This window comes from Xiphophorus maculatus, chromosome 21, assembly GCF_002775205.1.
Source record: "Xiphophorus maculatus strain JP 163 A chromosome 21, X_maculatus-5.0-male, whole genome shotgun sequence".
NCBI lineage: Eukaryota > Metazoa > Chordata > Actinopteri > Cyprinodontiformes > Poeciliidae > Xiphophorus > Xiphophorus maculatus.
In genome coordinates, this window is record NC_036463.1 from 11,851,469 (window position 1) to 11,875,116 (window position 23,648).

Genomic DNA, 23,648 nt, shown 5'->3' on the forward strand with positions numbered 1-23,648 from the left:
AAATGGGTGAGAGGACGGACTCAATGGACTGATTCATTCGATGAGCTGTTGCTTTCTTTCCCATTATACATAAGCACTTCAGAGGCTCTCCGTTGTACAACCAGGCCATTGCTCAGCTTGGTAATTTACAGCCAATCAGGGGCGGATACAAGATGCTGGCAGCTTTAGCCTCACACATCTACACTCTGACATAATCACTACTGGCACAGCTGTGATTGTTCTCTGTGAATGGTACTCTTCGTTAGACATCAATCATAATTTCAAGAGGTGAGTTGACCTGTGGTAGAGTATTTCACTTAGTATTACACTATTAAGTGAAGTATATAATGAAATCTTGGACCCGAGTGCAATTTGATCTCAGTATGAATACAGATGTTCTGTGGAGACATGATCAGACGCATCAGGGTTAAAGTTCTGGAGAAGTATTAAGCAGTATTAGGTCGGACACATCATCTTTACATTGAAAGAGTAAAACAAGACAATGCCGTTCACAAACTGACAGGTTGGGCAAGGAGAGCTTTATTTTTTGAAGCAGCCAAGAAGACTGTGGTAACTCTGGAGGAGTTGCAGGTGGGAGAATCTGTTCACAGGACAACTATTTGTCAATCTCTCCATAAATCTGACAATAACGAAAGGATGACGAGAAGAATATCCCTTTTTGTCGTTTGAGGCACAACAGACGTGTGGAATAAGACGGTCTAGTAGCAGGAAATCAAGACTGAACTTTTTAACCTGCGGATGCAGCTAAACTCAGGACAAACCTGTAGGAAAAGCTTTTAGGGGCTGCAAAAGACTTGAGACTGGGTTGGAAGTACTCCTTCTTGTGAGACAGTAACACTAAACATGCAACATGAATTACAATGGAATGACAAAGATTACTGATCCTCAGAACCCCCCATCTTGCATGTTGTAGGGGTTTGCCTGCTGCCTCAAGCCTGACGTAAACAAATGTGTGATTAACAGGCTTCTGAAGCATATGATAGCTTACTGTGGAGGCGATATAGTCATTTGAGACATACCTAAAACATAAAGAACAGTGGATTCTGAGGACTAGGCTTGAAAAACACTGGCTTATTTTAGAGATTATTACTGTGTTTAAATGGCCTAGTTAATAATCTATTGTAAGACTAGAAAAGTACAACCTAAGTTATTGTGCAAAGAATAAAGTCCACATTTTAATCTCTTAATGTGTGAGAGACATGCACCAAAAGTTTATATATAATGGATATAAAAAAATAATCTCAATAAAAGCACTAGGAGGTTTAAACTGTAATGTGGCAAAATGTTAAAAGGAAATGGCAAGGAACTGCAAATGACATCATGAATGAAAAATACAAACGCAATCCACCCACCTCCAGCATCATTGGTCCCAAGGCATCTTTGTCAATCACACTTTGGCCTGTTGATGAGACATCAGCCTTCTGCACCTCCTCCTCGTTTGCTGCTGCAGCCTTTTCTGTGATCAGATAAATCAATAAGACAAACTTAAAAGCCACATAGAGGGATCCAATGCAACAAGTTCATAATGCAGAGGGAGAAAAACAACAACAACACAAAGACAAAACTTAGAGGTCACAGAGGAGAAGCACAAGCAAACGATTCTGCATTTCCCCTTGCAGTCGACCCACATACTTAAAAGAGGTCACTGGCTGACAGGGATTTTAACAAGTATCCATCTGGTAACAAAGCAAACACATTCGGTCCCTTAGTGAAAACAATGCGGCCGTGGCTCCAGCCCAAGCACAGTAAGGCAAACAGAGTGAAAGGTTGCTGTAAATGAGCGTGTCAGAGTGCACGACTGCCACGCTGGTGACAGACACTGGATAGATTACATCGTCATGTGCAAAAAAAAAAAAAACAGTCTATTATGGAACAGGGAGAATGTGTAAACAAATCATGTACAAAATAGGAGAACAGATTGTTCCCAGGAAGGGCAGAACATTTTACTTATCCAATACCAAACAAACTTAATCATGTTATCATCAATAATAATATGAGATTAGATTAAGCTATCTAAAGCTCAAAAGTTAGCTTTTCAAAATACGTCTACCAAATTTAGGAAATTCATAAAATAAGAAGAAAATAGATTTTCTTGCAACAAAACAGATTCCAAGATTATACTGTATTTTCACAATGTGTGAAATATGTTGCTAAACTGTAATTTACCAGTAACTAGGATAAAACTAATTCAATAGAATTTAGAGATGCATAAAGAAAAGGGCCGGTGACCAAAACTGGTTGACTTTTAGCGTGGTCGACCAATCAACGCTTTCAACACCACTGGCCATCTAAAATGAAGTCAGATGAAGCACAAGGATGCATAAATCAATTTTAAATAGAAACTTTACTATGATATCTGTAGACATATTCTTTATCAAGGCTGTGATAGAGTGAACGAGAGCAATACCATTAGTAAATAAATAACAGAAAGGCTGAACAGAGTTGGTTTCCAACCTCTGCCTGCCAGATCTGGTGGAACTAAGTTGAGGTAAGGAAGCATAATCTCTAATTTAATGCTTCCTCCCAAAGTTGTGGTAAGGACAAAAAGACTAATATTGGCCAATATCAATGTTGGTGCTGATATATAGTGTATCCCTGGTAAAAACATACCTATGCTAATTAATGCAACAAGAGATAAAAAAAAAAAAAAAAAATATATATATATATATATATATATATATATATATATATATATATATATATATTAAAAGAAACACAATATATTGTCGCCAATGCACCAAGTTAATTGATACACTACTAATGCTTGTATAATTTCTTTTTTCAGTCATACCTTACGAGTCACAAGCTGAATATTTCGGGAACCTTTGCTCTAAGGAATCCACGCTAATCACTAGTAGGAGATGTTAATGCAGGTTAAAAATGTGAACTAAATGGTCAAAAATCCAGGTTAAAGGAAAAAATAAAATAAAATCACACTTCTGATTGGTGGATTTGTTATCAACATTTTAAAATGGCACAGATAAAGAAACGTACAAAATTCCAAGACCAATCCCTTAAAAACCACCAAACATTTCATTCAGATTTGAACAATTAGAGATTCCTCTCAGCTTCAGTAACTAAAATAAGGAGTTATGACTTTGTCCATGTGACTAGGTTAATAAACATGCAGAGAGGCCTTATGTTCATAGCGTAGGCTGCCCTACTTTCCAAGCAGACGATGAGAGGCGGAATATGAGTGGGCTGTTTGGGGGGTGGGGGGACACATTTAACGGGCGCACCATGCCAAGGAGAGAGCTGACCATATGGTGACAAAAGATTGTGGTGAGAAGCAAACAGAATCACGCTCTTCCTTTTTATGGGTATGGATGTGTGAAAGTTGACACGAATGCAGGTTTCCCTCTGCGCTGTGGGTTTGTGCAACAGCCCACAGACAAGTATTAATCTTTTCCAGCATTAATGATCCGTGCATCAGCAGGACCTCTCCAGGCCCAGTGGGGTCCTGCAGACCAACACAGCTGCTCTGAGTGTAGACCCATCACTCACTGTCATGGCCGCCTTCCCTGGCTTTCTGTCTCTCTGCAGAAGTGTGGCACTGTGCCACAGATAGCAGGAGCGATTGATCAATTAAAAGGATTGTGTAACGTATTAACAACTACATCATAAACTGGCGAGACAAGGCACCATATACGTTTGACTAGCTCATTAATTTACAGAACAGTGGTGCATTTTTTTTTTTGCTTTCTTTATTGTGCAAAGTTGCCTATTAGCAGATAATGCAAAGTCCTATCATTAATATTAGTTTTATTATTAGTTTTTCAACTATGGATAGGTTATGTTGAACACCTTTTTTTCTTTTATGACACTGTCATTTGAAGTTTGTATTGAATTTGATCATCATTCATAAAAAATGTTAAGAATTAGAAAGGTAAAGCGTCACAAACAAAATATACAAAGGAGAATATCCGTTTCCACACTGCTGTATTTATCCGGTTATGGATTAACAAGGCAGAGAAAAAGTAAGAAAACATAATATATCTTGACTTATTTCGGCTGTAAATTAAAACATGGAGGAGAATTATTTGAGGTCACAAATGCCACAACTTTAAAATCCTACTCATTCAATTACAATGACATTTCCTTCATTTAGAATATTTTTGGTAGCTTTCCACTCAGAAGATAGACCTGTTCGAGTCTGAGAAGATGCTTTAAAATTTTACCTAAGAATATTTTTTGTTACATGAAATGGGGTGAGAAGAATCCTTTCAGTGTTAATCATTACACCGAAGAGGGAACCGTTCATCTACTAATTACTACTATTACTTTGAGTTCATAACATTGTGGCTGAATGCAACCCCAACTTCCTCTTTGGTTGACCTTTCATGGCTTGTATCCTCAAACCTCAGAAACTTGTAGCTGAATCTACAGCGTTAAAGCACATAAACATGCAAAAAGCTCCCTTAAATATATACCAATATGCATATCTTCCTATCTACCTACACACACACACGCCCACCCCCCGCCCCACACACACAGACACCCCCCACAATCACACACACACACTGAATTTACGGATCATTTATTTCATTAGCATAATATCACACTGGATACCTTTGAAACTTCAGACCTTGAATTTGAGTAGTTATTTAGTAGTTAAAAACAGGCTCACTATGTTCACTTTCTACAACATAATTAGTGTCACATTTACTTGCACCCCTGCCAACAGAAAAGCATTTAGCACACAGTCTTCTTCTACCGTTTCCTAGTTTTTGGGAACAAGACGAGAGCGTGATCTTGGAGCATTACAATTTCATACTAGGTCTTGTAATACCATCTTCTCTTCAGCTCAACTCAAATAGGTGTTATAGGTGTTTAAAAATCCAATAATACAAAGCAATAAGAAATAGTTTATAAGACAGTTGTAAAATATATAAACTTTATAAAATTCCGTCAATACAAGTGTCAAAACAATTTTTCTTTTAAACTTTGAAAGATCATGAGGCCATATCTTTAAAAACACAGAAATTTTTTTTTTTTACCCCTTTAAGCTGCCTCCACAACAAATCTCTATTTCAACATCTCAGGAAGAGAAAGAGGCCCACAGCATCACAGATTCCCCACTGTACTAAACAGTGTGCATGATGTGCTTTTCCACATATTCACCCTTCATTTCCCATTAGACCCACATGTAGTGTTTGTCGCAACACTACATGTGTCGCCACGCCTCAAAACACACAGCTCTAGCTAAGGTAAGTGTAGAGTCTGGAAAACGGCACATTCAGACCTGTGATGGTGGAACAGGAGATGTTTTCCCTACAGCGCCTTCAGATGAGGCGCTGTTGAGACTAAGTGACCCCTGACCAGCCCAATCTTGGAGTCCTAATTATAAGCTTGGAAATTTCTTTTACTTCATTTTCCGTCCTCCTTATGATGTGTTGGGTGGTAAGATACACTTGGGGCTTATTTTAGAGTTTCTGCAAGTATCTTTAAATTTCAGACCTTTTATTCCTGTATGGTAGACATTTTACTTTACTTACAGGTGCATCTTAAAATAGAATATCATAATAAAAAGCTGGTATAATAACACCCTGGTTGCTCAATTGAACAAGTGAATAAACAAATGAATCACACTAACAGATTTCTCAAAATATGTCCAGTACAAAAAAGTAATTAACAAATGTCAAGAGTTAAAATGACCATGACATAAAAAATCTGGGTGTATTCAAGACTTTTAATCTTAAAATTAAGGTTTATACAACTCGGACGTTTTAGGATCACGCCAAAACTATCCTATTTTTTCACAATATGTCGTTTAAGCTCGCCAAGTCTGACTATAGATATATGTATATTGAAGCAGCTAGCTCTTTTAATGCACCCATTTTCTCACCTATAAATATACAACACATCTGCCTTCCATAAAAGGCATGTTTTCTTGCCTTTCCCATGTTGAAGTGTGACTCAAAGAAATGGGCCTGTGCTGTACCGCATTAATATCCACAGGAAACAGAAAGACATCCTTATAAAATTATAAAGGTAAGTATACAAAACAAATGATTCAGGTTCTTTTATTTAATAAGAGAGTCCCAAGAACATATGGATGATAATCTCCCTACTAAACATAAGCAGCTGAATTAAATGGTTGATTTTTTTTTCTCTCAAATTTTCACACACAATGATTACATTATTGGACAAGAAAGTTTTTAAACTTTTTGCAGACCTTTACCAAGGAAAAAAAAAGACTTGATTTGAACTGCACCTTTTACAGAAAAATATGTAGCACTGACATCTGACACAACCCTTCCCCATAAAGTGAGAAATGAAGTGCAGTTAAAAGAACCTAAGGCATTCCTTCAAAGCACAACGTTCAGCATCTGTAAGCAGCTATAAAAAGATTCCCCTGCCTGACCACCAGCCTATACAGGACAGAGAGGAAGAGGATGAACCAGCCCTTCGTTTGCTTTGCTCCGAGTGAATGCAGAAGGCTCGATAAGGAATGGGATTTTTGTGTCACTTTAGTCACTTTTACATAGCAGATGTATGAGTCAAATAAAATAGAATGACATTATTAACTGGTTTTATTTGTGCATCTCAAAAAGGCTACGTTTTTTTTTTAAATAAGATATTCTGGCGCCCTTTCTCAAAAGCAAGGACCAAGCTGATATCCGTCTCTAAATTTACAACAGGAGAACATTTTAGCCTTGCAGCAACCTTGAAGGAAAAACAGAATATCCCCACTGATCGTTGCTTGATTAAAAATAACATTTTGAAAAAAACCTTATAATGGTCACTTAATCGTCTAGCAAGATGGGGGGTTTTTTCACTACGAGCTGTAAATTCAAAATATTCAATATAACCCTGAACAAGCTTTCACTTTTATTATTTGGGACCCATCATATTTTTTTTGCAGTTTATTCAGAATGCCGACGGCACAACCAGACTGTCACTCGTACCTTGCTCCTTTATTTGCCTGATCTGCTTCACAGTTTCCTTCAGGATTGCACATTTGTCAGGTTTGACGTTAAAGTTGTCGATGTCGTTGAAGTTGGCGAAGATCAGCTCGGCGAGCTCTTCAATATACTTGTTCTCGTGCTCGCGGTTGCGCTTCTCGTTGCTCCGCTTGGGACTGCAGAGACATAAAAACAACAAGAGGGAAAAATGGTCATAAAAAAGCAATGGGGGACCAATGTTGGGAAAATTACGAAACCTTATCAACGTTTTAGTATTTTTCATTACGAAAAGATCACTTAGATGGCTAATTTATCTTTTATAAAATCACAACATTAAACTAAAAGATACAAGCATTTTCTACAGCAAAGAAATGATTCCCTCCTTCCTAAATCCCAGTGTTACCCTCCTCGGTTGGAATAACTTTTAGTGAGTTGCTCCTTGAATACATCTGCCACTTTCTCCCACTCTTGCCTTGAAGCTGTAACATGTTTAAAGGGTTTCAAGCCACGGCATCTCAAAAGAATAAATGGACTATATTCTACTCCAGGACCTTCCATGTGTTAATTCTGAACTGGCCCGGATCAGCTTTAGCAAAGCATCTCCACAAGACAATTCTTCCACCTCCATACTTTACAGTTTATATGAAGCTCTTCTCCGCTAATGTATTTGGATTATTCTTAAGATGCTGGTGTCTAAATAATTCAGTGTTGGATTTGTCTGTCCAAAGACCATTGTTCCAAAAGCCCTGGTTCTTTCACTTGTTTAGCTCTGGTAATATTTAAGCTAGGTTTGCATTCATTGTATTGAACTAGGACAATATGTGATAAACGTGCCATCCCCGCCCATTCATGTTGGCGCGATTCCTGGTCCTTTCACTCAAACTGGACAATCTGGAATGTTCTCTTGCAGAGCAGGTACACCTGCACTGACATGCATAGGAACTCTCTAATACGGCTCATGATTGGAGAATACTGCACCAAAGTATGCATCAAGTATACAGGCGACACCGCTTGCTCGGCTCGAGTGCGCTCAATGGGAACCTCTAAACGTGTGACTACAACTCAGCCTTAAGTCCGTGTTTCTTGATGAGCAAACATTGCCTCTACTGCACTCTCTTTCTGATTGTACAGGAATGTACTTTTATATTAACAATGGCAAGAGTTGCTGTAAGTCTAACGATGACACTTTAGGGTTTCTTAAGACATCTTTTAGCATATGGCAGTCTGTGTTAAGGGAGAGTGGGCTGACATGACCAGATGTGGGCATGTCTGCATTTGTTGCAATTGTGCTCCACTTGTAGCCATTTTTTTTTAATACAGCGATGATTCTGATTTTAAACTCTTCAAATCCCCCACCATGCATATTGGAGCTCAGACAGCTCCTTTAATTTTTCCATACTGTTTGCACTCATTTATACAGTTAGAAGCACCAAGCTAAATGTCTGAGGTTTTAACAGCAAACCTTCAAAATGCTTACTAATGTTTTTATAATCATGCATACCTAATATGATATGTTGCTATGTACTTCCAGCCATTTTAGGTAGGAATAAATGTAAGGCTGGTCACTAGCTGGGTCACACACTGTTGTAAATAATTATTTTAGTAATCAAGTAATATACTGATTGTTCTGAGCATCTAGTAGCTACTTAAAGAAACATATGACAGAGAAAATGCTAGTAAACAATTCAGTTCCTATTTAAGAAAACACATTTAAGACACACTTAAAATACAAAATGATTCAATCAAACTCTTAGTCTCACGTTTGAAGTATGAAAAAAAAATGTAAAGAGCAAAACTATTTCACATCAACTTTAAAAATTAAAAAGCAAACTTAAATTGAGACATTAAACATTGCCTTTTTGTAACACTTCACTTTCAGTCTCAAGTTTGAAGTATAAAAATGTTTTTTACATATATTTCTAATCTATTTTTTATTGTTTTTTCATATCATTACTCTTCTTGATCAGTAAGTACAAGTGAGAAAATGAAGCTTGAAGATATTAATGCAAGCTAAAAATGGGGAGAGTTACAGTAATAAGCCAGCAGAGCACAAAGTTAAAGATCTGTAAGTATGTAAACTGATAGCAATTTATAGTAATATGTCAAGTTTACTTTGGTCTCAGGCCTCTAAAGTTAATTAGTCAGGTTGAATCAGGCTTGGACACAACGCTTACAGGCTTGATCAAATTGGATTTGATTGTTTTAGGCCCAACCTACACTTTAATGTTTCCTGCTGAAGTGTTGCCGCATTGAGGCTGCGCTGTTGGAAAGCTTTCTGTGCCTCTCCATCTCCCTCCATAGCTGCTAATAGCACTTAGCATTCTTCATCAGCTCATTAAAGTGCTGCACACAACACACATGAAGTTTAAAAACAAAACAAAAAAAGAAATCAAATGATTACAGTGCACTAAAAAGTAAATGTAATTGAGCGATGTGTCGAGGAATTCTAATAATCAAGGTACTCAAATTAAACAATAGCTTTGATGAATCGTTTCAGCCCTACACTGTACGGTTTGCTCCTATGGTTCACCTAGCTTCAATCTCAAGTCTGTCAATGTGGTTGTATTGGTCGCTTTGGTATTATAAGCACACCCAAATTGATGCCCAAGATGGGCCACTGTGGTTAAGAGCCAGGACTGCAACGAGGCCATTCCATCCTCTCCACTCTAAATCGCTGTGTGAGCAAAGGTTGACATCTTGGAGGCTAGAGCTCAGTCCATGAGAGTGGATTTATGTGAAGGCCACTGACAGCAGAACCTCATCTCTGTATCCCTCTACATTGAGATTTCCACCTACGACAACAAGCCTCGTTTTTCCAGCGAGGACCGTACCGCCCCTCGCCATCACACTGCCTCCACCTAAAGATGTTTCGCATTAGCAGGGAGAAATTGCCAAGTTTTTCATGGGTACAACCCACATCCTCAACCCCGTTGCTCAACCCATAAATGTATTTTTTCTTACACTCTGTTACTCTGGCACCATTTAAGGGGGAAATAAACGAGCTTTCCAACAGTTTAACATTAATTATCAACAAGTTCTTACATGTGGCACCATAGACGACCTTCCTAAATAAGCTCAACAAAAAAAAAAGCTGTAGGCCATTGTGTGAAGGAAAGTAGATACGTTTACACAGGACATTGGAGCTCCTGTAAAAACTCCTGGTATCTCCTGGAAAAGATAACTCATTATATACAGGCTCCTTGATGGTTCTGGGTCAATTTGTGCCCTTATTTTAGATCCAAACATTGCTCTGTCATCCCAACCTACTTTCCTTTATACCTGCAAACAAACTGCTTTATACTTTAACTTAATTCAACAGAGCTAATTATAGAAACACTGAATTTGATTTTTCAAGATTTTATAATACACCTCGTTTGATTTTTGTCCGTGCACATTTGTACTAGTTGACATTTATGAAATACAAGATTATAACCAATATCAAAACCGAATATTCAGAGTCCCATAAGGCTGTTTTCGTACCGGAGACTGTGTGGAGATTTTAAAATAAAAAAAGATTATGTTACATCATTTTCTGTAAAATTGAGTATGAAATTTCCTGAACAAAACTGCAAGAGTCTGAAATCGTAGATGGGTAAACTGACCTGCACTGCTTCCTGGGTTTCCTTTTTAGTTTTGAAATTGTCAACAGAGGGAAAGTAGATCAATCTGCAGTGGCCTGGTAATTTAAATTACTAACGTGAAGAAAAACTAAAATCTCTAGGTAGCGGTGTGAGATGAAATAAGTTGGCAAGTAGGATTTGATCATTCTTGAAGCTTACCTGGGTCCTATGAGTTCAGCAGAGCATTCTTTGCGTTTTCGTGCTTCTGCCCTCGCAGGGTCAGATGAGTTTTCACCGACTCCACTCATCATCAATGCATATCAGCGTCTGCAAATGAAACACACAGGAAATCACAGTTTTAAATATGAAGCAACAATTTCACTATCTAACTGAGCAAAAGGTAAAACAGCAAAGGTATATGAAAGGATGACAATGCGGGACTGAGTGAGGGCCCATATGGCCATCTGCATACAACACACATACAAACACACGCACACATACACATACACAAAGTCTGTGCTGGAAGCACAAGTTGATCCAGTCCAGGAGAAATGAGTGAAAATGGAGCAGAGGTAGAGATTCAATCATTTCTCTCCGATGGCACAGTTCTCCCCAGAGAGGCTGAAATGAGAGCACCGCGCTTCGCCTGTAGCAACAGACTGTGCGCTCAACCGTGTGCTGAGAAAAACCCATTCGCTACACAAAACCAAGTGAAGCCAGCTCACATTGAGGACAGAGAGTTTACAGTAACGTGTGCCTGCGTCACTGTACGGCTGCCATTCACCTGGAAAGACTTGAGGTCAATCAAAAACACAACAAAAAGAACTTCTACTGTTTGAGGTTATGTGGAAATAACACTTGCCTACTTAGAAATGTCTTACAGGGTCACTTCCCATATTGTACAATAAAAATGTTTGGTTTTTTTGCTAAATGCATTTGTGAGTCTCTTGAGGGAAGCAAACAGTTGAAGCACAAAGAGTTAATGTGGCAGAGAGGTAGCTGAAAGTGGAACAGTGTTTGAGGTAAAAGGCTATTTACTTGTTAATTTGGGATAAAAAGGAGTACAATGAGTTTACTTCGGATACTGCTTGCTCAAAAAGAGGGATTGCTCCAAAGTTAATCACAATCAGCTGTCCTTTCTTCCTCGGATAATGCTTTACCAGTTGTCGTACATTTTTATTTTACTAAATTATAATTGGATCCAAGTTTCACTATATACGAGACCATTAGTTTGAATGGTCTCCTATATAGAGACCATTCCTATGTACCAGGGGTCTTCAAATCCAGGCACTGAGGAGAGGCATCATGCAAATTTTAGACACGTCTCTGCTGTAACACGCCTGAGTCAGATCATGAGCAGAACACTGACAATGTACTTCAGCCATCTCAGCATCATAGAATCTACAATAAATTCTACTGTCAGTTTAAAGTAAAAAGAAAAAAAGTCATAAATAAAGCTAAAGCAGAACTGAACCCTGCAGCATGACAATGACATACCAGTAGCTCCACCAAGGACTGGCTAAAAATTTAGAAATGGAAAGTTCTAGGCGAAGCCAAACCCTTGTCACCGACCACTTTGAAATGGTGCGACTTCATACCAGCTGTATTTTCAGGAAACTTCTCAAACATCTCACTCCAGAAAGTTAGGAGTGGGGCAACCTTTCAAATATTGTTATTTAAGCGCAAATAAATCACATTTCTTCCCAGAAATTATACATTTTAAAATGACTGTGTGATTAAATAAATGTTATTTAATAAATAACATTTATTAAAAAAATGTTATTAAATTACATGGAGTATCCTAATTTTTTTCACATGACAGCCAATGGATGAATTAGACACATTTGGGCCTTAAGAGGATCTGTGATTGGTGCTATTTAAACAAAGTAATTTTATTAAATTATTCAATGATTTCTGGCATAAACAACAGACGCACTCTACAAACCAGTTATACCTAGAGAACAATGGTTTTTGTGAAGATTCTACAATCAAAATTAACCCAGAATGCCACAATATTTGAGATTAATCTGAAGATTACATGCTTTTCATGACAAGCTAACAGATTTCTCCCCTTGACGATTACAGATAAAGGCAGAACCCAGTGGGTGCTGCTGCCCTTCTGATGTGCTCAGCTGATGCTCAACAGAGTATAGTGTGGCAGATTCCTGGCCACAGTTGCATATTGAATAATAGTCAATAAATATTTTATTTTTATTATTATTGACCTGACAGAGCAGAGTGGCTAGAAAAAAAACATTTAATGACCTGAACTCGACTTTTGTCCCTTGAATAACGATGAATATGATTTCCTGCACAGAGAAAAACACAATTTTCCAAATGACGGAACAGATTCAGCAAACAAAAGCTTTAAAGTTGGATAGGTTAGGCTCTTGAAACCAACATAAACAGTTCTCAAAAGCCAAAACTGCTCCTTCTCCATCTTATTCTTAAGTTACCACAAGCAGAATTTGAGGGCACTAAATGAAAAACCATCAATTATTAATCAAAGTGCAGTAATATCTTATTAATTACCACCATCCTCTGAAAATCGGTCAGCAGCCAATGGACTCAGGTTTAAATATATAGAAGGATACCTTCAGTATATTAGAAAGTAAAAACTCATTGCCTTAAAAAAAATGGCATTATATTAAAAAGCATGTAAATAAAGTTCCTTAAGGCAATTGATGTTGTTAAACCTCAATGTACTTTATTGAGATTTTATGTGATAGAATAAACCAAAGTAAGGCATAGTTATGAACAGAAGGGAGGGTGTCTCCAGGGTAAAGTACATCATTAGATTTCTCCCACACAGCATTTTGAATGCAGGCCAAAAAGTTCAACTTTGGTCTCGTCTAACCAGAGCACCCTCTTCCACATGTTTGATAAATGTTCAGCGGGGATTGTTGCTTCTTACTAGGTCTGTCACAATAAACAATAAATCAATTAATCGCATGATAAATTAAAGCAAGCTCAATATCTTCTATTGTATCGTTTTTCTCTTTCTACCAAAAACTGGAAAGCAAAAGTCAGTCTTCAGTCTGGTGCTTTGGTCTCGACTAGCCCTTTATTTGAAGGACAGTTTTGTTTACTGAGACTTCATAATTCATTTATTTGTTTTTATTTCTTGTTGTCATCTTTGCTTGTTTATTTTGGATATTTAAATGATTCCAGTTTCAGTGTTGAATGTTGGATACTCGTTAGAATTGAAAGTTTATAGATCTTCGAGAACGCGTTCTTGAATTGTTATGTCGTTACCATTATATCACTTGAAAATGGTTTCAAAACAACAATATCAGTGCTTATCGCAATAATTTCTGGGACAATTTATCGTCCAGCAAAACTTGTTATCCTGACAGGCCTACTTTTTAATGCTTTCAACAATGGCTTTTGGAGCGCACAAATAAAAGTTAATATCTCATAAGATACTTCCTCCTGTCCTGTGGATCTCTTTAGCTGCTCCAGAGATACAATGGACCTACTTGCATGTTTTTTTTGTATTCCATTTTCAGATGATGGCTTAAACAGTACTCTAAGAGACACTCAAAGATTAGGATAATATTTATAACCAAACGCTTCATTGATCTTCTCCAAAACCTTATTCCTAAGCTATTTGCTTTTTTCCCCATGATGCCATTTATTCACAAATGTGCTGCAATAAACCAGAACATCTTAACAAAACATCTGTATTTACACTGAAAGTAAAAAAAAAGTTTACAACAGGACAATTAGCCTTTAAAGGAACTTTAAAGCATTTAGTTGCACTGGATTATTATTTATCTGTGTCAGAATAAAAGGAGACAGAATGGAAATGTCTACCACACTTTAGATGTTTTTGTCACATAAAATCCAAACAAACCCCACTGAAGGATGCAGTTAGCAATAACAAGACAAAATGTTTAAACAGCAGGGTCAGAGGACATGAATACTTCTGCAAGGCACTGAATCTTTTACAAGCTTCTTTTTTCAGCCTGTAAAAGAACAAATCTTAAATGAAACCCTTAAAAGAGAACATGCAGGTCTTTTCCAGAGTAGGTACCACAGCTGGCGCATGCTGTGTTGTGATAGAGTCTCAGCTACCCTTACCATGGAAACAGCTATGACACACACCACTTGCTGCTCTGCCATTACATAAGGAGGGAACAGAGTGGAGAATACCAGTATTTAGAGGAGAGCAGGGTAGCATAGCCTGGCAGAAGCTGGTTAAAATAATGAATGAGGTAGTGGCCATGCAAACCTTAGTCTGACTGCCTCCTGCCCTGGAGTGACCCACTGTAAGCTAGCTGTAGCAACTGGCTTGACATGAATGAAGTCAAACCTTTGGCTACGGTTTAAACATGTCCTTTTGACAAGTGTCTTGAGTTCCCTTGTTGACTAGTACTGCGAGAGAACAGACACAAATGTCTGAGTCCATGTGTCCTACTGTTTTTCTATTTTGAACACCACCATCTTTGTGCAGAGCAAGTGTGCTGGCTGAAAACATAAAACTCAATATTAGAGGTTATATCATTTTATTAATGGCAGCAGGCCATTAAACTCTAATAGCCAAGTGCCATTCTCCATTTTTATTGGCCAGGGCAGGGCTTTCAAGCACACGTTACCATGGGGATTCCGGTTCTGATTGGCTGTGCATGCCTCGCTGAGCCAGATATGATTGGTTGCCTCCATCTCCTTGACATAGCAGCAATGATGGGTCACTCTACATTGAGACAAATAAGTGAGACTTGAAGTACCGAGCACGTCTCAATGACACCAACACAGACAACCAGACGGCCTGGCAAGCAGGCTGCCGGCTGCTTCTGTAGCTGGGAAAGGGGATTCAGGTCTCAACACAGGCAGACTAGCGGGGGGTTCCCATCTAGAAAAAAAAAAAAGGAAGAGTCTGGACTGCTGGCAAGCTAATAACCGCTGGGAAATCACTAGCAAACAAATATGCTGTAAAAATATGCTTACATTTACAGGACAGAGTATGAAACAACCTCTCAGAGGGAAAAAGAACTACAACCATGTCTGCTTTCAGCCTAAAGTTGCCACCTGGCTTTAAACAGGCCCTTATTCTGCAAAGCCTCAAGACCCAATATGAACAAGAGTCTCATGTGGGAAAATTGCTGAAAGCTTCTATGTCTCTGGGGGACAATTTAAAAATTCACGGACATTTTTAAATGTGGTAAATGACTGTGGTATCATTTACCACAGTCAGTAAATGATACCATTTTCTCTAAGCTGCCAGGATATCTTAAAACATTGTCATCCCTCATCGTTATGAACAAGCGCATAAAAAATGACCTTCACCAGTCACTTGTGCAACAAAACACAGAGACAACATATTGCTTCAACCTGGCAAGCTTTCCATTTCTACTTCTAACGCAACAATGATCTTTATGGTTAACCCCTTAAATTTCTGCATCATCAGACTATAAGAACTACCTCTAAAAATGTAAGGTTTTTTTCACTGTGTACATTTGAAAACTAATCTGGTTTCTTCCTCTCTGAGTGGTCTTTCAGCCCACGTCGGTACAGCACTCATTTCAATGTAGATAACGACACATCAGCTTCAGCAGGCATTGTTTGCTTTTGTTGTTGGGTTGAGTTATCTCTGAGACGGATCTTGTCTCCTTCCTGATTGATATGATGAGTAGACATTCCCGTACCATTTAAACCTGAATAGCAGGCGAAGAGGATCTTTCTGGGATCGCATGGATAAGCAAGACTTCTGGCGCTCCAAAGTTTTCTCGGCTCCTTTCCTGTGATGATGTCACACGAGGAAGAAGTATGCTTGAGGTGTTCAGAGACGAAAAAAAAATAGTTTAGATATCTTTATTCTGTAATCATAATTGTCTGGTTTCAACTCTACAGATGACAGATTCTTAGCCTAAGCCCTCCTTTATATAATACAAAATAAAAGGATTACGACTGATTAAAGGATAGCACAGGAAAAAAGCAATTCATTGTTACTTCTGTCTCGGGCGTCACTGACAGTGATAAGTAGGTTATAGATGGGTAGGGTAAGTAACCTTATTATGTTCTTGAATGATTGGCATATTCTAGGAAGCATCTATTAAATTTGAAGCTCATCAAGCCATCAACTCCTCTAATTCATTATTACACCAAGTTGGGACATATGCTCCATCAGTCATCAGTGCAAGCCATTTGCAGTATAAGAAAAAAAAAATCTTTGCACAACTAACTAAGTGTTCCGCAAAACCAAACAGCCAAATAAAGAGCCACTGGCCATGACATGTTTTCATTTAGTGTCACAAGAAATGGCAAAGGACACTGTAAAGAAAACAAGTGATATCAGCTTTTATTTAGACTAAATGCACACCAGGAAGACTGTTACAGTACAAGACGATGCGTCAATTATCTTCACAGGCTATTAAAATAAAAATTTCAGAGATAATGCTATGCAGCTGAGAGCTCATCTTGCATTATATGATTTATAAGCGTTAAGTTGAAGTGTATTTTTATCCTTTAGGTATAAAATGCTGTGGACACATCGTTTGGTTATCTTCTATGTGTTCTTGGCAAAGCAGCAGCTTTGACTGGGAAAGAACAGGCTGAAGGACTGAGTGGAAATGATGCCGGGGTCATGCGGTTTATTTGAGCAATGCCCTTCTGTGTAGTCCCCACTTTGAAACTGAGCTTGGATCTGGCACGAGCCTCACAACCGTCTATACTTTAGACTCCTTCCCATTTCTCTCGCATAAACAGACGGCGAATTTCTGTGAGCTGATGGGCTGACAGTGTGAACAATTCTCACGTTGTTACATTTTTTTCCATCTTTATCATATCTGTGACCGACTCCCACGGCTGCACGATTATTAAAAACACTTTAAAGAGCCACAACACCACCTCAAGAAAATGACACTGGTAATTTTCCAGGAGATAAAGCTGTATTTCAGACAGAACGACATTTCAGACAGAGGACTAAAAGCAAAATGTAGCAAATATTACTTCACAACCCAACAAAATCTCCAGAGAAATCAATTGACTTTCAGAGTGCTCTTTAGAACGATAGCCATAGGTGTGTGTGTCATTGCTTATAACTTGAGTGTCACATGAGCAGATCCCCCACCCCCAGGATTGAGCTGGAGCCAACCAGTCTGGTGAGGGAGAAGTGTGGGGACAACAAATGGTTTGACGCTGCACAAAGCGCCGGAAGCAATCGTGCTCCCTCCCATCAAACTCAACTAGAACCTGCTTGTGACCTGCCCCATCAGATGGCTCTCCGCCTTAGAAATCCAACTCAGACATTCACCTGCCTGTACAGTCAAAAAAACACCACACCATGCCTTGATGGAGGACACATAGCAGTTCTAAGCTTTTCTTGAGAATTCTCTCATCTTTGCATAGTTCCCACAACTACTCATGATGCTTATACTGCATAGTCAAAACCAGAATGCCATAAAAACGATAAAACTACTGATTTGCCCATTTGAACTCATAACATTATGGAAGAAAAAAAATGTCTCAAATTGCCAAGCAGAGGCTGCATCTGCCAGTGTGCCATTCCTGTAATTTTGTGGCTTAACATGGCTTTGTTTAGAGACACACCTAGTGTTTCTGGGCGCTGGGCAAGACTATTCATCACACTGAATAAGAAGCTATTGGGGCAGTGTTTGTAGTCTCATTCACTGCTATAACGAGGACCCTTCCAGAAAGCGCAGAACCTCGGTGGGGCTGAACAATGTCTTGTTGGTGTGTAATTTGTCCTCACATGGCGTCTCAACACAACCGGCCCCAGGAGGGACATGGGGAGCAAAAGTGCACGGATAAAGAGTGCTTCTAGAGGCCTGCAGTACAGGCAATTTATTTCCCACAAACTGACGAGGAAATCATGACAGAAGAAGGACCCAGAGGACACTTGTCTTCTCATTTTACACCCCAGTATTTTTGCCAGGGTGAAAAGAGGCGTCGGGAGAGCCAACATACACACAAACTTGTTGGATTCATGCAAGATATTATTCAAGGCAAATATGGATTTGAACAATATCATTTTCAACAGAATTCAATACAGGTGGAGGTTGTGGCGAACTCTGGCCTAGCTGACAGCTGCCATTACCTTGAGCCAGATGTTAGGCTATCAGATTTGGGTCAAGAGAAAGCCAGAGCAAAATGGCAAGACGGCAGAAAAATGAAAGTCAAAAACCTAAAAAAGCCTGTACTGTGTACACCTTTAGGTGGTCAAGGTGATGCCAGGGGCTCGAGCTGATTGCCCCAATTTTCAACAAAGCCTCCAGAAAACACTGATAAATCAGGTGACTTCTTAAAATGAGCCTAAAGTTTACATTTCTGTTCTGGTGTGCAACTATTTACCAACTGCCTCAGCAGCACAAACAAACTGTCATGAGATTTAGGACCACAGAACAGAACAAGTAAATTCATTAAATGAAATTTCTCTATGAGTTAAGAACCTTAACTTAATTTTAATTTGAGACAGTCTATTATGACGTACCATTAAATAGTCTGCAAAAGCAGGAGGGGCTTTCTGTTACTGTGCTGGATTATATCAGACTTTACTTGGTCTACTGGGACCTTTGTGTTATTTGGCAGTTATTAATCTGAGAAAAAAAAGACATGAGGGGTTCCTCAAGACACTTGGTTCCCCTTTTATTGAAGACCTTTATGCTCTTCGAGGTCTTCATATGCACACACAAATTTATATTCCTGTGTCATCAAGGTCACTAAGTAATTGTGTTCATAATATGAATGACTTTATAGTTTTGAATTTGAACTGTACAATAACAAACAAACAAACAAAACAAAAAAACAATGATCAATGCAATATCAACGTGCACAAGACTGCATAGACCAACAATAACTCGAGTACAATATTTGGACTGTTGTAATATTTCAACTGTCATGTATTCAAACACTGTTTACAAATAGTTGCATGGACTTTCACTTTCACTGCCATTTTGTCCATACCTAATAGATCTCAGTGACCCAGATGTTGAAACTAACAGTGGTGGGATTTACTATGATGACAGACACAAAAAGACAAATGTTGGTTGATTACAATCGGTAACGCTTTCCCAATAAACATGCAATTTCATGTTTTCTTCTTTCATCAGCATGATTGTTAGCTTAAAGCAGAAAAGACAGAAGTCTTTGATTTTGGCCTGAATAATGCAAAAGATTACTCTACCAGACACTATACCTAACTCAAACTAAAATGTGAAAGTCATGTAAAACATATTTCACCTCTAATTTATCTGAAGAAGAAATCCTTCAGTCTGGTAGAGTCTGGTAGGTATCAGTCTCTGTGGCTACCGACCAAAGAGCATGTAAGAAACCTAAAATTTAACATCCACTTAAAGCCCATTTAAAATTAACTTTGCACCATTAATTACTCCAACAACCGTCCTTTAAAAAACAAAGTCAATGGAAAATGTTCAAACTTCTCCTGATGGGGAAAATCAACAAGCAAAAAAGAAGAAAAAAGAAAAACTATTCTAATTGTATACGACCTAGTCCCACTCGAGATATTCTTTCCTCTGGAATCACTGCAAGGTAATGGCACTAAAGTGGCAGAGACCAACAACAAGCCAGGCCCCACATTTACTGAAAGCTGATCACACTCATCAATCTTTAATGACGGCAGTAACTCCAGGATGTCGCAGGATGAGAAGCAGACGGTTCAGCATCTGGTTGTCAGAGAAACACTGGGGAGTACAATGGTTGGATATGTAAATCACAATGGCAATTTGCCAACTTAGCATTTAAGCAATGACAAAAAATGACTACTGTTATGAGTATGTGTCTTCAAACAACAATGTCCATCAGTGGTTAATCGCTATGGGAAGATTTACTGATAACAGTAGGGAAATCAGGTTAATGTAGAGGCTGATGTGTTGGGTTATCCCAAGTTGATCTCCAAGGGTCAATTACCTAATTGATCCGAGTCATTATCAATCCACTACTGACCCCGCTGCTTATTGGAGTGTGTACATTAAAAAGCTTGTTTTACAATAACACAAGGTTTTTGCCTGATGAGCAGATTGCAATAAGCTGATCTCCAAAAGTCAAATGGATCAGTTGCTTTTCAACATGGAAGGAAAAAATAGATATAAAGAGAAATAATTGGTGGAGGGAAAATAGCAGTGGGAAAAAACTTAAATCTATACGTCACAATAAACACATGATCAATATCAATAGATACTACGTTCAATCACTTCAGTGAACTCTGACCCAGAACTGCACAGTGATCTGCGGCTTTAGCCACTCAACGTCTCACAGCCGCTAAGCAAGGTGGGGGTATCAACTAACTCACTCTCTCTGATTACCTAGCAACCACCTGCACAGAATCAGTTAAAGGTTTTGTCTTCATCCTTCGTAACCGATTAAAAATAAAAAAAAAACCCAATAGCATAGAAAAAAAAAAAAGAGCACAACAGCTCAGACGAAATTGTGAATAAAACAGAAAAAGTAATGTCACCATTTTGGCTCCATTTCAGATACTTGAAACAAAAAACTAATCATTTATCCATATAGACTCGTATGAAATCCTTGTATTGTGATACGTTTTCCAGCCCTAACTTAGCTGCTTTCCCCCTTTCTTCTTCTACGGGGGAAAATGAAGTCGGCGGCTGCTTACAATAGTTGCGAGACCTGTTGTGGCTCAATATTGGTCCATATACTGTATAAGGCACACCGGATTATAAGGCGCACTGTTTTTGAGAAAATTTAAGGTTTTTAGGTGCGCTTTATAGTGCTGAAAATACGGTATATATATATCTATAGATATATATATATAGATATATATATATATCTATATATATATATATATATATATATCTATATATATATATATATATATTTTTTTTTTGCAAAACTGATTTACAAAACTGTCAAATCAGAAAACTAACAAGTACAGAGGAGCACATTCATCAAACTTGTGGAAGCATCAGATCAAACTAAATCTTTCAGCAATGGCAGGACCTGTAGGGAAGATCAATTTGCAAAACCTTCATTGCATTGGTCTGTAAAACAAATGTTGCAGCAAATGTTGCACAACCCCCCCACAAGATCATCTCTACAGGCTCACCCGGGTGTATCTATTTTTCCAACGATGCAAGATCATAAAACAGCAGGAGTTTGTCGTTTCAGTGTTTGAATCATGTCAACATTTGTACTTCATCATATTGCGCAGCAGAGTTGCATCAGCAGAGAGTTGGCTGCGGTTGCTCTTCTTACCGTGGTCTTAGTCCAGAGAGTCCCTCAGGCCATTGCTGCAAGATGATGAAGCCTGGAAACCTTTACGCATCACTCTCTTCTCCCTGCTGGGAGAAACAACAGCAACACTTGGAATGAGCTCTCTGCAGTGGGAATGAACTGGTGTCATGCAAAAGCATCCTAGGAGCACATCCTTAAACAGTACGGCAACAAGTGAGTACTAAGTGCAACATTTATTCTGTAAGCGAGACTTCTTCTGTTTCATTAGCTATTGTAATGAAATCCAGGGAACAGCTAAAGTGTTATTTGAAGTCCCCGGGAGAGGACATTTGTGTGAACAGCATTGTTTTTGGTTGAATTTGGAATAAAAATGTTTGAAAACCTAATGCGACAATGTCTTCAAAACATTTTTTTATTTATTTTTTTGCTCACACACATTACCAGGCTTTTTTGGAGGGCCGTACATAGCAACTCGGCACATCTGCAGCTCACTCAGCAGCTTGCAGCTGCCTGACAGTTCAACTCATGAGTCCAGCAGGGGAAATGTGCTCTACATCTTCTGCTGTAACGGCCATGCAGTTTTGTCAATGATTTTCCATGAACCTTGATAGATTTCATGTAAACAACAATGGATTAGTGACAAATAAATATTTTTTGCTTTTTTTTTTTTTACAGCCACAGTTACTCAACTATCTGCTTTAAACCTTCAACAACTAACAGCTTCAAGGAAGACTTTTGGACTGTTCTATTAGAGGAACAGTCATCAGTGACTTTTAAAGCATTCCCAGAATTCAAATAAAGACCATCAAAACAATTCAAAAGTTCGTGACTGGGAAAAGAGCAGTTCTGCAAACTAAACCTGCACTGAGAAAAAGGTGAAATTCTGTAATGTATGTTTGTACAAATGCCTCCAAAATGGCCACTCATTCCGTTTAGCTGCCAGACTTGAACTGTAAGCTCCACACATATAGATCTTGATTTACCGAGAAAGAAATATGCAAATATAAGTGTACCAACATTGAGAAAACTCCTTCATAAATTATACTTAGAACTCATGAATGAAGCAAATTGGTGGCATCATTATACTGTGAGGACATTTTCAGTCTGTTCTTAAAATCTTGACATTTTTTGAAGAAATTTAAAACAGTGTAAATCTTTTAGGGAAACTTGTTTCACTTTGGTGCAAATAACGACAATGGCACCACACGCCACTGCTGTGTTAAAATTCTTTTTAAGAGACTTTTAAATGTCGACAAATTGACTTAGTCAAAGGTCAAATGAGAATCCAATAACAAATGTGTCCGTCTTTAAAGGTTGCTGTACACAAACAACTCACTGATCTACCTTAAACAGCCCAAAACAGATTTGAATCCTTTTGGCCAGAAGCATTGAGCCAATAAAGACAAACATAAACACATTAACCTGTACCTGCTGCAAGAGAGATACATAAAAATAAAAAAAAAATCTTATGCAAAACAATAATTTTGCATTCTATTTTATGCTTGTGTTATAAACATGTAGGGCTTACGTAGAACCCCTGTTTACAAAATTAAATGCTAAGCAGGAATACTTCTGCTTTATGCTGCACATACCAAATGAGCCAGCTGGGGAAACCACTGACATGATGTGATGTGCTGACATGACATGAGAGTAAACAGATTCTCCTTGTGAAACAAACTAAGTAAGGAACAGAAAGCCACAAGAGGGGAAAATTACATATATTTGCAAGTGCCTTACAAAAATAGCTAAAATTGACAAGTTACAGAATGTCTCAATGCAGTTTTATAATGACCTTTCACAGTAATACAACAATAATAACAATCTAAACTAATGCTTATGTAAATGTGGCTATTTCAACCTTTTTCTTGCTCTTTTTCTCTTAGTAAGTCTGTTCTGACTCCTATGGAGAAATTTCCTCTAAGACTTAACTCTGTCACATGCTCAGTCACAGTCCAGACTTGATCTTTGGACTATACGACAGACTACATCGGAGGCTGAAAGCACTCTATTG

The 23,648-nt window shown here is 38.3% G+C and overlaps 1 protein-coding gene across 5 annotated transcripts in view; it reads right to left on the bottom strand.

The window, feature by feature from the left end:
* Positions 1–23,648, bottom strand: part of ncoa2 (nuclear receptor coactivator 2) — an 81,068-nt gene that overhangs the window by 40,812 nt on the left and 16,608 nt on the right. For 4 of the 5 annotated variants that reach the window (XM_023326259.1, XM_023326261.1, XM_023326260.1 and 1 more), the window contains exons 2-5: positions 21,659–21,744; positions 10,685–10,792; positions 6,909–7,081; positions 1,353–1,456 (exon numbers count right to left, since the gene is read on the bottom strand). In XM_023326259.1, coding sequence (XP_023182027.1) covers positions 1,353–1,456; positions 6,909–7,081; positions 10,685–10,776 — 369 coding nt within the window. In that variant the 5' untranslated portion in view covers positions 10,777–10,792; positions 21,659–21,744. The remainder of the gene's footprint in view (positions 1–1,352; positions 1,457–6,908; positions 7,082–10,684; positions 10,793–21,658; positions 21,745–23,648) is intronic. The other variant, XM_023326258.1, reaches the window with a different exon arrangement.